Source organism: Garra rufa, chromosome 7 (genome assembly GCF_049309525.1).
Source record: "Garra rufa chromosome 7, GarRuf1.0, whole genome shotgun sequence".
Classification (NCBI taxonomy): Eukaryota; Metazoa; Chordata; class Actinopteri; order Cypriniformes; family Cyprinidae; genus Garra; species Garra rufa.
Window position 1 is genome coordinate 5,995,989 of NC_133367.1, and position 16,151 is coordinate 6,012,139.

Consider the following 16,151-nt stretch of genomic DNA (forward strand, 5'->3'; position numbering starts at 1 on the left):
TTTCTTCCAGTACTTGGTATTGTGGCCATCTCCTCTTAATCTGTTCTTCATTATTTTGTGAGCCTTCTTGCTGTTGGCTGAGCAGGAGTTAAATGTTAATTTTATAACTTTAACTGAGAAATGCAAAAGTTTGGATTAGAGAACATTTAATTATGTGAAAAGAGCATCAGACTATGTCAAAAAGCTGCTGCAAATTTAAATAGACACAGAATTAGATTTTTATATTTTATATGACATATTTTAATGTGTCAAATATTTGTAAAGTCATGTAGCCTACACCCATGAACCTTTTATGCTTAAAGCTTTACCTGGTTGAATTACTTTTTTATAACTCATGTTTAGCTGTTGTTTTTTTTTTTTTTTTTTTGTCTGTGGGACATAATGAAAGTTAATAGTCATCCAATAAGTTACCGTTCTGCTACTTTTAACCTTTCTTTACCGGAGTTTAGTACTTGCAACACGACTATGAAAAGACATGATATATGGAGCTCCGAAATTATGATTTACCATGGAAACAGCTCCTACCAAAAGGACGTCTGCATACTTCGAGTCAATGCTTAACTTTTATTCTTAATCACTGTTACAATATCAAACTGTCAGAATGGTGTAAGTTATTGAACTAATATTAATTTTCATGGTGTCCAACAGGCAAAAGAAAAAAGGTATATTTAAACATGAAGTATAAAAAGACAGGTAAAGCTTTACATAAAAGGTCCTTGGGTGTAGGGCACATGGCTTTACTTGCTTGCTTAGTTGGGGGCATTTTTCAGCGATATCGTATACTATTTGAACTGAACTGATGATGATATCACTGAATTCATTGATGAACTGCCTTTAACTAAAATTGATTATCTTCAATAATGCGTTACTTACACACTATTGTTCTGTTTAAATACTGTGCAGTTGCTTTGACACAATCTGTATTGTTACAAGCGCTATATAAATAAAGGTGACTTGACTTGACTTGACTTTACAAATATTTTACATATTAAATAACTATAAATTAATGTCGATTTTCCACATAGTCTAATGCTCTTTTCACATAATTAAATACTCTCTAATCCAAACGGTTGCATTTCTTAACTCTTAATTAGTAATGAAATTAACATTTGAATTCTAATCAGTCGACAACAAGAAGGCTCCCAAAATAATGAAGGCTAGATGAAAAAGACATGGCCACAATACCAAGAATTGGAAAAATATTAAAATCCAACATGAAAAAGAATAAATGTTGCTTTTGTATTTGTGGGAATTAAAGATGAGTAAATTTACCAGCTTTTCATCTGGCATCCTTCCATTCCATACAATAATCAGCTTCATTTTCAGTGGGTTTGTGCTCAGAAAACTTGACAAAAATTCTTATAAAGAGCGTGATAGTTGTTACAGTTATGTTCAGTGTAGTTCTATTCTTGTCATGTCTGTTGAATTCTCATTAGTTGCCATGGTTTCTGATTAGTTAATCCTTGCCCAGCTGTTCTTGTTTAGTTCCCTCATTAACCATGTGTGTATTTAAACTCATGATTTTCTTTGGTTATTAGTTAATGTTATGTGTTGTATTCTGCATTCTAAGTAAATTGGTCTTTGAAATATAAATGCATGTTTTAATGCTTAATTCCTCTGCAACCATGTCAAGAGTAAGGCACACTTTCTTTACAGCTCAAATAAATGTCACAATATGACATATTTTATGTCACAAAAATCTAAACAATCCTGTATATAATAAAATATTCATATGTATAAAAGGACATGATGTCTTTGTCACTTTCAGAGTGTCTGCATGATGAAACCGTGCAATGAATGAATGCACTGCAAAAAAATATTTTATCTTACTTATTGTCTTGTTTCTAATCAAAATATATAAAGATTCTTAAATCAAGATGCATTTTCTACGTAAAAAAAATGACGGTATTTAGTCATTTAAGTATATTTTTCTTATTTTGCTAACAAATCATATCTATTTGCATTAACATTATTTTTCTTGTTTTAAATAAAATGCACTAAATTTACATTCAAAAATACTCACTAAGAAAAGCATTTTTTTTTTTTTTAAATTAGGTATTTAAACATTGCTTATGCTTTAAAAAAGGGGGAGGAGCATACAGGCAAAAACTTTAAATCTACTGAAGCCTGGCGTACAGGGTGCGAATTGTTACAGTCAAAGTCCTGTTGTTCCTTTTTTTGTGTATATATTTTTTCCTTTGTATTGATTTGGTTCATCCTTCATCCTGAGGTTAAGCTCTGCCCTTATACACCTGCAGCTTGTTTACTAGGGATGCTCTGGGCTGAATATGATGCAGAATTTAAGGTTGTGTTGGCAGCTTTCCCTGTTTCCAGCTTGTACAACACAGTTACCATTAAGCCCTGTTATGAGCATGACTCGCACTTGTTGAGGAGCTCTGTATGTATCCTGATGTCAATTCAACATTGACAAAGATCTTTGTTCTGCAAGTTTTTTGTGCATCCTAATGTCAAGCCAGCTGCTTAAAAGCTGTAATTGTTTCGTGTTACTTTTTTGTTCTGTGTTTGTTTAATTTAATTTGGCTTTTAGTTTATTTAACTATTTATTATATTTGTTGCCTGCTGCGTGAGCTGACATGTAAACTGTTTGGGCCATTAATAAATGGTTAAACTGATCTTTGGTCTCGCATCTGCTTTTAATGTTACTTAACCCCTTCGTGAATGAGCACCTTAGAAGTGGGGTTCATAATATAAATGCATTCTTCAGGTAAAGTAAGCCAGTCTTGGCTGTGCCTATAGTGCCCGTTCTGACTACAGTTGTCAGGTTTATGGACAGTTTTTGTTTGTGTTTCCCAGTTCCCAGATAATTACATGTTGTTATCCCTTTACAATTCCTACTCTTCATAAATATGTGCACTACATGTTTTCTTTTAAACCTACATTTAACATTCAATGACATATTTCAGCACAATTAATGCTAATGTTTTAAAGTATTAATTGTCTCCCTCTCTGTGTTCCGGCTGTCTGACGCTCATTCAGTAAAGATTTACACTTAACACAGACTGTTAGGATGGACTTTTATGCAAAAATGGAAATGCTTTTGTGAATTTGTGACATTTACAGATAAGGATATGACCGTAAATTGAAAGTTTCTTTCTTCATGCTGAGAATGCAAATGAATCTGTCAAAGTGCCTCACAGGTTGCTTTTTACGCTATTAGCTTCAAGTTTAAAATAAAGAATTCTCATGTTTTGAGCAGCTTGGATCACGTAACTCTCCTGCAGCATCTCATTATGTTTCCTCCACTATTTTTAGATGCAATTTGTCCATAGAAATGTGTCATTTAGTGCTGTCATTTGACATGACCCTCTCAAGTTGTAAGTGCTCTGTGGGCGGACCCGATTAATCGATAATGAGAATTGTTTTCGATGATTTTCATTATTGATAATAAACAATTTTATCGATTAGTTGTTGCAGCCCTAGTGTAGAGTGAATCAGCACCTATTTATATGATGAATGGGGTTCGTCAAGGTGGAATACTGTCTCCTCTTCTTTTTAACTTGCATATGGAGGATCTTTCTTTAAAGTTAAACAATTGTTAAACTGAATGTGTAAAAGGGGATTGTCTTATAAATCATCTGATGTACGCTGATGATTTAGTTATTCTGTCCCATTACAGTGCGGGATTGCAACAGTTGCTTCGTATATGTTCAAGCTATGGTGTGTAGTTGGATATAAAATTTAATAGCAAAAAGAGTGTGGTTATTAATGTCAAAACCAAAACAAACCTTCAGCTGTCACGGCCAGCAGAGGGAGCTCTTACCCACACTGAATGTTGCTGCTCCCTCTGCTGCCTCTATGGTAACTTCCTGTTTATCAGCCATAAAAGCCAGCTCATCACACACACACACACTGCGAAGTATTGTTTTGCTCCAGCGGACTCTACCAAGCGTTTTCCCTTGCTCTCAGGTTTCCTAGTCTCCTTGTTGTTTTCCCTAGCCATAGTTCTGTTTTTGTTTTCCCAGTCTTAGCTATAGTTTTCTAGTTTCTTGTTTTCATTTCATTTGTTTACTTTGGACTGCCCTCCTGGATTTTGACCCCGCGCCTGTTTACTGGATTACGCTCTTGGATTATCTTTGCTGTTGTTGTTTGCTGGTGTCTTCGACCCTATCTGTCTGACTACGATCTTCATAATAAAGCCTTGCATTTGGATCCTCACTCTCAGTCGTCCCGCTTGTGACAGAATACTTCGCCAAACCCGGATCCAGCGACTTTATCCACCAGCAGAACTACCCTTCAGGATGGATTCAGCAGGAAGATTGTCCGACCCCGTAAATTTCCTCTGCTCCATTTCTCAAGATGGCCGTCCTGTCGAATGTTATGTTGAGGAATTTATTGCTTACAGTCACCTGGCACCTTGTGACGAATTTATGTTGAAGGAATGTTTCTGGAGTGGGTTGGACACAGATATCAGTGACAATTTACACGATGAGGGCCCTAGTTGGAGCCTCACACAGTTTATTGACTTTGTGTTGTTGCACTGTGGATCTCCGTACACTGTGGGAGTACTAGTAGGGCCTCATCACAAGATGTCTGCCAGCCTAGAGCTACAGCACAGAATGGCTGCCATCCCAAAGCCCGTTCACAAGATGGCCGCCATTTCAAAGCCTGCTCACAAGACAGCTGTCCTTCAAGAGCCCCTTCACAAAATGGCTACCTTTCCTGCACCTATTCACAAGATGGCTGCCTTTCCAGAATCTGCTTACGGGATGACTATTCTTCCTGAGTCTGCGTTCAAGATGGTCACCCAATTGGACCCAGCTCACAAGAAGTCTACCACGTCTAAGTCCTCTCACAAGATGGCCACCATCCCCAAGCCTGTTCACAAGATGGCCGCCATCCCCAAGCCTGTTCACCAGATGGCTGTCCCTCCTGAGCCCGTTCATAAGATGGCCGCCTTTCCTGAGTCTGCACCCAAAATGGCCGCTCTTCCAGATCCTGCTCACAAGATGGCCGCCTTTTCTGAGCCTGCTAACAAGAGGGCTGCCGCCACTCCAGAGTCTGCACTCAAGATGGCTACCGCCACGCCCAAATCAAAACCAAAAGATGGCTGTCTCTCCAGAACCACTGCCCAAGATGGCTGCCACGCCCAGGCCTTCTCGCAAGATGGCCGCCACGCCAGAGCCTGCTGCAAAGATGGCCGCCACGCCAGAGCCTGCTGCAAAGATGGCCTCCACGTCCGAGCCTGCTGCAAAGATGGCCGCCACGCCCGAGCTTGCACACAAAATGGCCGCCACGTCTGAGTCTGAACGCAAGATGGCCGCCATACCTGAGTCTGTCGTAAACATGGTCGCTACTGCATCAGACCCACATCCTTCCATGGCCTATCAGAGGCTAATATCAAGCCTGGAGGACCCACCACTGCAGTCAGCACAAACAGCCAAGCCTGTGATTGCTAAAGTTGCATCAGCCAAGCCAGCCCCTGCTAACGCCACATTGACCAAGCCAGCGACTGCTAGCGTCACGTCCGCCAAACCAACCCTCGTCAGCATCGCATCAGTCCAGCCACAGACTGTTCAAGTCACGTCTGCTGCTTCTGTACAGTCAATTTACGTTACAGCTACTGTTCCTGGCAAGTCTGGTATGTCACACCAGGCCAGCAGAGGGAGCTCTTACCCACACTGAATGTTGCTGCTCCCTCTGCTGCCTCTATGGTAACTTCCTGTTTATCAGCCATAAAAGCCAGCTCATCACACACACACACACTGCGAAGTATTGTTTTGCTCCAGCGGACTTTACCAAGCGTTTTCCCTTGCTCTCAGGTTTCCTAGTCTCCTTGTTGTTTTCCCTAGCCATAGTTCTGTTTTTGTTTTCCCAGTCTTAGCTATAGTTTTCTAGTTTCTTGTTTTCATTTCATTTGTTTACTTTGGACTGCCCTCCTGGATTTTGACCCCGCGCCTGTTTACTGGATTACGCTCTTGGATTATCTTTGCTGTTGTTGTTTGCTGGTGTCTTCGACCCTGTCTGTCTGACTACGATCTTCATAATAAAGCCTTGCATTTGGATCCTCACTCTCAGTTGTCCCGCTTGTGATATCAGCGAATTTTTCCATCTTTTTATCTAGGTGAACAAGTATTAAATGTGGTGACTAAAATAAAATATTTGGGTCACATTATCAAGGATGATTTGAATGATGACAATGATGTGCAGCGCCAATGTTTTAAGTTGTATGAACAAGCAAATATGCTGGCTCATAAATTTTTTATGTGTACAGAGGACGTTAAAATAGCTATTTTTAGAGCTTACTGTGCTTCCTTGTATAAAGCACACTTGTGGTGTAATTATTGTAAAGCTAGAATGAAAAAGCTTCAGGCTGCATTTAATGACGCACTGAGAATTTTGCTTAGACTCCCAAGGTGGACGAGTGCAAGTCAAATGTTTGGATATAATAATAATCCTACCATTAGCATTAGTAAATAGTCAATTCATCATTTATAAATCATCTCTAAATTAATAGACCGTAGTAAGCGCTTTATAAATGCAGCTATAAATGCTTTGTTCTTGATTTTTAAACATATCTATAATGTGTTTAATAACTGTATTTTCATACTTAATTTAGAAATGATAAATTGATCATTAATGAAGTATTACATTATTTACAAATTAGCTATTTAGTTGTCATCAGTGGTTCATAAAATAATTTAGAAAGTGCAAGTAAATTATTAATCAACTATTTTAAAGTACATTTGTACATGATTATTTAAAAATATATAGTAAAAGCGTGTTAATAAATGCTTTATTAACACATATTCTTACTGTAATTCATGATTAATTCAGATAGTTATAAAACATTTAGTAGTTGTTTTTGTAAGCTCATCTAAAGTGTAGACTATTTATACCTCGTAAAGCTTTTACAAAGGAGATTGAAAGGCTTAGTTTTCTTATAAAGAGAAGGAAACAAATAAACACAGAACATTCAGTGCAAACAGTGAGTCACAAAGATGTGAGTGTGGTAATTTTCAAATAAATTCTACATTTTACACTGAAGACTCACAATTAGCTGAAACAGAAAATCAAATACTGTATATTCAACAAACAATAAAAATATCTTTATATTAGATTTCAGAGACTTAGGTTAATGTAAGTGCTAAGTTATGTTTTCTGGAGTTGTACAGGAATTTTAATTTTTCTATGAAATTGCAGAGGTTTATTATGTTTTCATTTTATAACAATTTATAACAGTTGAACAGTTTCGTTTTTTGCATCTTACAATAAATATTTCTGTTCTGTATCACTCTGTTGTTTTTTAAATCTGTTTTGTAAAAGTTTTTCGAGGCATAAATAGTCTTCACTTTAGATGAGCTCACAAAAATAGATAACTGACTACTACTAAATATTTTATACCCTCCTGAATTAATCATGAATTACAGTAAGAATACGTGCTAATAAAGCATTTATTGATACACTGAGTAACTATTGTATGTCTAAATAATATGTAGAAATGTGCATTTAATGTGCATTTTAAAAAATCATTTGGTTACAATTTCTAAATGATCTTATGCATCTCTGACAACTCTTAAATAACTGGTCTGTTAATAATATAATACTTAATTTAGAAATGATTAATTGATCATTAATACGTTATGAAAGTACAATTATTACATATATAAATCAACATATATATATATATATATATATATATATATAAATCAGGAACAATTTAATTTACATTTATAGCTGCATTTATAAACTGCTTACAACAGTATTTATGTGGGGATTGTCACACCAGGCCAGCAGAGGGAGCCCTTACCCCTCTCTGACTGTTGCTGCTCCCTCTGCTGCTTCGCTGGTTACTTCCTGTCTGTCAGCCATAAAAGCAAGTTCAGCACACACACACACACCGCAAAGTATTGAGTTTTGCTCCTAGCTAACCATACCAAGCATTTTCCCAGTTTCCTAGTCTCCATGTTTCCTAGTTTCCTAGTTTATTCCTGGTTTTGTTTTCTAGTTTCAGTCTCAGTCTTAGTTTAGCCTTGTTTTGTTCATTTGTTTAATTTGTGTTCCTTTTACTCTGACTGCCCATTTGGTTTCTGACCCACGCCTGTTTTCTGGACTACTCTCTGGATTATCCTCGTTGTGATTGTTTGCTGGTGTTTGACCCTGTCTGTTTGACCACGTCTTCTAATAAAGCCTGCGTTTGGATCCACACGTCAGTCTCCAGACCTCCCTTGTTACAGGGATAATGCTTTAAATGATGAATTGACTATTTACTAATGCTTAACTAATGGTTCATAGCAAGTGTTACCTTATATTGTTTTGTATTTTGTTACTTTTGTGGATGTGGACTAAAAGTCTGTAATAAAGGAATGATGATATATAGGAATCTTATATATTTGCAAATTATTTTCCAAATGATCTGGTTATAATTTTGACTTACTGTTCTTATGATGAGAAACAGAAGTGTTATGAAGTTGATTGGAGTTGTATGTTTTTTTCTCCTCTTCTTCTGTTTGTCTTTCCTGGTGTTTCTGTTTCTTCCATTCCTCTCGCTCTCTCTTCAGCTCCTCTCGCATCTTTCTATCTTGTTCTTCAATGTCTTTAATGTCACTTTCATATTGTTCTTCTCTCTCTCTAAATTCTACTTCTCTTCTTTTTTTCACTTTCTCATAATTCTTTCTTTCTTCCTCCATCATCTTCTTTATTTGATCTCTCTCTTCTTCATGTTTGAACTGAAGATCTTCTTTTTCTCTCAGTCTTCTTTCTTTCTCTCGTTTAAGTTTCTCATAATGTTCATCCCATGTTTCCTTTTCTATCTTTCTCCTTCTCTCGTCCTTTTCTTCTAATCTTTTTCTCTCTTTATAACAACTCTGTCTTTCTTCCTCAATCGCCATCTTCATTCTCTCTTTCTCTTGTTTAAGTCTCTGATCATATTCATCTGAGACTTCCTGTTCTTTCTTTCTTCTTCTCTTGTCCTCTTCTTCTCTTCTTTGTCTTTCCTGTTGTTTCTGTTTCTCCCATTCCTCTCGTTCTCTCTTCAGCTCCTCTCGTATTTTTTTCTCTTGTTCCTCTCTGTTATTAATTTCTTGTTTATATTGTTCTTCTCTCTCTCTAAACTCTTCTTCTCTTCTCTTTCTCTCTTTGTCATGACTCTGTCGTTCATCTTCCATCTTTATCTTCATCTTCTTTTTCTCTTCTTCATGTTTGTTCATCAGTTCTTCTCTTTCTCTATTCACTTGCTCCACTTTCTCCATCAGTATCTTCTTCTGTTGTTCTTGTATTTCTCTCTCCATCTCTCTGAACATCTTACATGAGTAGTAACTGTCTCCATTTTCTTTCACCATGTTGTCTATCTTCTGCAGTAGATCAGTCACCTGTGTTCGGTCTCCAGTCTCTTTATTATTAAACACATGGAATCTGTTTCCACAGTCTTCAATCAGCTGATTCAGAGGAGATCCAGGGTTTTTCAGAAACTGTTCGATGGTTTTGTTATACAGAAAGTCTCCTCTGGTGAAGAGCACCATGGTGTACTTCAAAGAGTTTTCACCAAACGTCTCCTGGATGATCTTTACTGCTCTTTGTTCTTCTTGAGTGTATCGTCCCAGAGGAATCAGTAAGAGAAACACATGTGGTCCAGGCAGAATCATATGGATGCAGTTGCTGATTTCTTTCTGGATTTCTTCATTACTGAGTTCAGTATCAAACAGTCCTGGAGTATCGATCACAGTAACATGTCTGCTGTTGATTTTATCTGTCTCTCTCTGACACAATTTAGTAACAGACTTTTCAGAAAAGTCTGATTTTAATGCTTCTCTTCCCAATATGGTGTTTCCACTTGAACTCTTCCCAACTCCAGTTTTTCCCAGCAGCACAATCCTCAGTTCATCTTCTTGAGCTTTTGAGTCTTAATATAAATTAAGGACAAAAAAAAGAAAAAAGAAAACATATATTGAATCAAGATCATGATTGTCAATCATACAGACCTTCAGAGAATACTGTGTATACATTAAAAACAAATATCATGTGCTGTTCATATGAACTCTGCATACCACACAACCAGATTCAACTATCTGGATCTGTGACAGAAAAAAAAAAAAAAAAAGTTTATAGCCCAATTCTCTGTGAACTCAATCTGAAGATTACTTCTTTAACTTATTTTTAAGACAAATTTTGACCACAATGCATTATTTAAAATAATTTTACGCCATAACAACAGCTATTATTATTTATACCATAATTAGGGCTGTAAAGCAATTACAGTTTTTTTTTATTCATTTAATTACATGATGTGCTTATCAATTATAAATAACATGAACAACAACAATAGAACAATAATAGTTCTTGAGTGTTGTATTTCCACACAGCACAATGTTCAGCTTTGCTTTTCCAGTAGTCATCAGTGAAACAATATTTAGAGACAGTAGACTCAGTTCAGTTTTGGTACCAAATGCACACTTTCTCACACAACAACAACAACAAAAAATATCATATTGTAAATAATAAATACATTGTAATATATTATTTTATCAACTTTGAAGGATACTGTATGGGTGAATGCAACTATTAAAATCACATATTATTATTTTTCTGCACTGAATACAAAATGGGCTTTTTAGTAAAATGTCCAAGCTGTTTTTTTACACCACAAAAGTGAAATTGTGATTTTACTGTCAAGATCCAAAAAGGGAAATAAGTGCACTATAAAAGTAGTCCACATGATTCATTGCAAGTTGTTGTGTAATACAACAATAATTATAATACAGACTAAGAAACAACAAAATCTTGCCTTATACCTATGAGCTTTCTAATCTCTTTTCATCTTTCATACATTGAATCCTCACAGGTCACACTGTTAGATATTTCTGTAATTTCTACAGCTATTTACTTTATATCACCCAGTATAAAACAGTAAATTCCCTTTAAAGTAAATAACTGTAATTCCCTTTGCATCATGGGAATTTTCTGTGATGTCAAACACCACATACAGAATCTAACTGTATTTTAAAAAATTGCTGTATACTACTATATTTGCAGTAACAGCCTCTTTGGCGCCACTCCATTGAGATATTTTTTTTTCCTCATTTCTTACATTTGGACTGACAGGATTTGCCTTACGCTGAGTTTGTCCTTCGAATCAGCGAGTGGAACAGCATGCTTAGAGTACTACTGTACTTCAGAAAAATACTGGGGCATCAGTTTACTGTCCGGTATCTATTGTGGATAGTATCTAGCCTGACAAGCCAGACCCACATAAATGTAGGGTCTGGGCACTCTCCATAGACAGCGCTAAACCGGAGGGGTGGGATAAACGGTTGTCTTTCAAACTCCCTCTCCACACAATAGGGTAGCGCTACAACCAATCAGAGCAACGAAGAAAGTGACATAGTCAACTCCAAATACATCCTTCTTTTGTAAGAACGACCTCAGTGCAGTTTCTTGTTATTTTCTCAGAGAAAAGCTTAACTTCAAGTCTTTCAGAGTGGTGGCCAAAGCCGATTCGAAAGAAAGTTGTTTGCTAGCAGCAGCCATCGCTCTCTCTCTCACGCATATTTCACGCAACCAGAGAACGTCTGACGGAACTTATGGTCGCAGGTCAGCCGTCATCATGTTAAACCCGCCCACCGACTCGTGATTGGCCCGGTCGATTTTGGATTTTTGGAAATCTCAAGTGAACGGAGAGTTACTAGACTGCCCTTGGAAGCAAATGTAATTTGCTGCCGCTAGGGGCGCGTCTAGATTCTAGGCTAGATAGTATCACAAATTATAATAGGTTCTATACTGTATTTTGTCACATCGCAACAGTGGGAGAGTTCTGGAGATCATCTGCACTGTGTATCGATGCACCTTACGAGAGAATAAAACAAGCAAGCTGTCAGGATTATGTCTCTGTTTTGTTTTGTTCTCCCAGTGTTTTCCCCCCATGTTTCATATATAAATGGTTTAGTCCTTGTCTTCCCCTCTAGTTTTGTTTCCATTTGGTTTGTTCTTGCCCATATTTGTGTTTCCCCCTCGTTATCCTGTTATCTTGTTTGTTACCACGCCCCTGTTTCTGTGTATTTAAGTCTGTGTCTAATCACTCCCTGCTGTCTGTTGTTGATGTTACATGTTCTCGTTTGATGCTCCTGCCGCCTCCATCGATGCAGCTGACGAGGAAGCCCTGCCGGTAGAGGATGATTCCTGCTCTATCCTGACGTCAGGCAGTGAGGATTGGGCGAGCTCTGAGGATCTCACGCCCCCTGCCCACACTTCGTCAGGCAAGAGAGCTTCAATTGAGGCGGAGCTCATGAGGATACTCACGCAGGCCACAGCGAGCCTTGGCCTCGAGTGGTCTTCACCGGAGCAGCCCGCTCACAACCGGCTGGACGGCTTTTTCCTGCCTGGGGAATGCGCTTCACCTGCGTCGAAGCCAGCGCCTTTTCTTCCTGAGCTGCATGAAGAAGTCGCTAAGTCCTGGAACACCGAGGCACAGAAGGCGTCACAAGCGATGAAGCACTTCCTTCCGAAGCGCTCCAGCTCTGCAGCAGGTCGTGCGAAACCGTCTGCACAGAGCTCACAGCCCCAGCGCAGCCACATCGCAGCGCCGCCAGGCCCAAAGTGCGAGAACGCGCTCCCGCTCGTCCAGCCGCCGCCCCGCCGGGCATGGCCCGCGGCCTAGGATTGTGGTGAAACCCGAGCCTCCGAAGTCGTCCTAGCACACCTAGGAAAACGACGGTGTACGAGTCCTGCTGCAGCCGGACCCCCACCAAAGTTATTCGCTCGTCCAGTTCCAGTAAATGTGACTGTTCCAGTGTTTTCCACAGCCAACAAGCCGGTTCTATCACCCGCTTGCCTGCACACAAAGGTCGTTTTCACGGCTACCCAGTTACATCCCCAAGAGAGTGTATTTTCTGGTGTCCTGACCACAGCCGATGGTGTTTCATGTGTAGTAAGCATGCCCACTGCCCAATGCCCATCTCTACACACAAGCACAGCCTGTCACACAGGTCCCGCGCACATAAAATAAACTCAGATCGATTGCGCTTCACACGTGGTAAATGTGCCTGCTTCCCAGTTCCCACAAACACCACGTCATGCATGTCTCACAGTTTCTGTAAAAACGAAACCAGCGTGCATTCGTTCCACGCAAGCGAACAATGTTTTGGGTGTTATAAATGTGCCTGCTGTCCCACAGCCACATCCACACACAGACATGACAGTTCCTGCTGTCAGCGCGCCCCATGCCTCAAATGTCACGAGCGCGACGCTTGTGTTACAGCACACCGAAGCCTCTCCATCGCTGAGTGAGCGGAGCACGCTTCATATTCAACCCCTAGCTATTCATGCAGACGCATGGGCAAGGCTGCGTCGAGACCACGGTACAAGCAGAAGTAGCACATTTACTTCAAGCCGAAGTGACGAAACTATTGAGCAAAAGGGCCATAGAGCCTCTCTCTCAAGTTCAGAGCGAAGGGGGGCTATACATCAGATACTATAGGCTATAGCAGCATTCTCAAGAACAGCGCTTGGTCAGTCTATAGGAAGGGACGATTTAGTCATCCGCTTCCTTAGAGGGGCTAAGAGACTGAATCTTCCCAGACCTCCCTCAGTCCCCGTATTGGACCTTTCTACGGTACTGGAAGCCATGAAAGGTGGGCCATTCGAGCCTTTGCAGACGATTGATCTGAAATACCTGTCTTTCAAGACTGTGTTTATGCTGGCTCTCGCTTCAGTGAAGCACATAGGGGACTTGCACGTGGTCTCTGTGGCGCGACGTGCATGGAATTTGGGCCTAATGACTCAAAAGTTATACTCAAACCTAAGCACGGTTATGTTTCAAAATCCCTCAACACACCATTTAGGGCACAGGTCATCGCCCTGTCAGCCCTACCGGCCCCTGATGAGGAAAGAGATGTGGGCCTCCTTTGCCCTGTCAGGGTATTACGAGCTTATGTGTCACGCTCATCTGTTTTCAGACAGACAGAGCAGCTCTTTGTTTCGTTCAGCGGGCGTTCTAAGGGACTAGCCACGTCGAAACAGAGCCTATCCAGATGGATAGTCGATGCTATAGCTCTAGCATACTCTTCCAAGGTCATGCAGTGCCCGTTGGGTGTCAGAGCACATTCTGCGAGGGCCGTGGCCTCTTCGTGGGCCTGGTCGAGTGGGATTGCCTTGCAAGATATTTGTACGGCGGCAGGCTGGGCCTCCCCGTCTATGTTTATAAGGTTTTACAACCTGGAAGTTCCCGCCTTGCAGGCCAGGCTGCTGTCGGTCTAGTTAGCCAGTATTATCTGACCTGATGCTATCAGCTCAGAATGCTGCGCCTACTGCGCACAGCTCGATGATCGGCAGTGAAAAGCACTAGCACAAAATGTGCCTGGGCAAACTGTGTAAGACCCACATTTCCCCATCGGTTCAGGCCATACCCCCGCCCTGTCTGTATGATGAAACTAGCATCTGAGTGATGCTGCATTATGTGGAAGAGTGCGGCTTCGCCCCTCCCTCCCTGTGAGTTTCCTGGGTGATTATGCACTATATGAACCCCGGGTTTTTCACCCTTGGGTCTTTGGTGTCTGATCTCAGCATGCACGGCGTTTTGCATTGGGTCCCCTAGCGTAAGATATCTTACGCAGTACGAGAGACCTCTCATAAGAGAACGTACTCGGTTACTAACGTAACCTCGGTTCTCTCTAGTAGAGGGAACAAGTACTGCGTATCTTGCCGTGCATGCACACGCTCTAGTTGCTTCAATGATGAACCACGCCACGTCAGGCCTCGCTCGATAGGCTGCTACAGTTGCTACAGAACAGCCAATAGGCGCGCGAGCTGCCTCGCCTATGTCTGTATGCTGCTGCAACGCGTTTTGCATTATTATAAAATTAAGGATAATTTTTGGCTTCAATATCTCGCGGAAAAAGGATTTTCCCCTAGCGTAAGATATCTTACGCGGTACTCGTTCCCTCTACTAGAGAGAACCGAGGTTACGTTAGTAACCGAGTACGTTTAATAATAATTTAATCTTAGTTGTCTAATTCTGCATGTTTATGTATGTAAATACTGCGTGACTGTGACGTGATATAATGCGTGCGCGTTGAGTCTTATTCAAACACTGCAGCGGAGGGAGTAACCATGGGAACAGGACAGAAACACACCAACTGACAGGCTGCAAGACCTGTTTCTCGCTGTTGTTTTCACCGTTTTTAGGTAAGTTTAGTCCCTATATTCACACAAATATTACATAAAACCACTCCTGACACTTTTCTTACTTGTAACTGAAATGTTTCTGTTGAATATTTACTTTATAGTTATGTCTAGATGGGAGGTTTTGATATCTTTGTAAAGGTTTTGCCGGCAATTTGTCAATGGATATTGAAGTTGGGCCAGTTTTTTATTTTAGCTTAAAAATGTGCGCTGAGCTGAGCGCAAATTAACCGAATCTTTTAAGTTAAAACGTGATTATATCTTTAATGGTAAAAAATATTATTGATAAAAATTGTTCTGTGGATTCAGGGGTAAATCTACAAGAAATGAAAAGCTCCAAGATATCTGAATTTCTGAAGGGAGCTGCTGACAGAGATGTTGGAAACATGGGTAAGCTAAGAAAGCACATTAAGTTATTTCAAGGTTTTGACATCCAACACATGAGTGACTGATGATAAAATGTATTTTATTTCTGTGATCAAATCTGAATTTTCAGCATCATAAGGCCAGTCTTAGGTGTAACATTATTATTCAGAAATATCTAATTTGCCGCTCAAGAAATATTTCTGATTCATGTTTTGTGTTTGTTTTTCTCAAGATTTGTTGATGAATATAAAGTTTAAAATGAAGTTTATTTGAAACAAAAATCTTTACTCTCACTTCTCATCAGTTGAATGCATCCTTGCATTTAACAATGAATCCTAAAAAAATCAGTTTACACTAAAATATTTATCAGCATATCTGTTTTTTACATATATAGTAATCAGAAATGTTTCTTGAGCAGCAAATCAGCATATCAGAATCCATTTTACAGGATTATGTGACACTGAGTTTTTTAATACTATAAAGTTGCTTTGACAACTTGTATTGTAAAAAGCGCTGTATAAATAAATAAATAATCTTGAAAATTCACCTGTGATCGCAGCAATCCATTATATTTCAACATATCTAAATAAAAAAATTGTTGTCTTGAATTATAATATAATTTCGCAATGTTATTGTTTTACTACTGTTGTTGT

General features: G+C 39.5%; 3 protein-coding genes across 3 annotated transcripts in view; 1 reads left to right on the forward strand and 2 right to left on the reverse strand.

Annotated features, from left to right (window-relative positions):
- LOC141337866 (uncharacterized) overlaps window positions 1–16,151 on the forward strand; it is a 287,141-nt gene that overhangs the window by 197,364 nt on the left and 73,626 nt on the right. The window lies entirely within an intron of this gene.
- The window catches only part of LOC141338689 (uncharacterized), a 227,801-nt gene that overhangs the window by 160,846 nt on the left and 50,804 nt on the right, over window positions 1–16,151 (reverse strand).
- LOC141338822 (uncharacterized) lies at window positions 8,379–11,503 on the reverse strand. The gene is made up of 2 exons (XM_073844438.1): window positions 11,500–11,503; window positions 8,379–9,859 (listed from the first exon to the last, which is right to left on the reverse strand). The coding sequence occupies exons 1-2, from the start codon at window positions 11,501–11,503 to the stop codon at window positions 8,379–8,381; spliced, it is 1,485 nt and encodes a 494-aa protein (XP_073700539.1).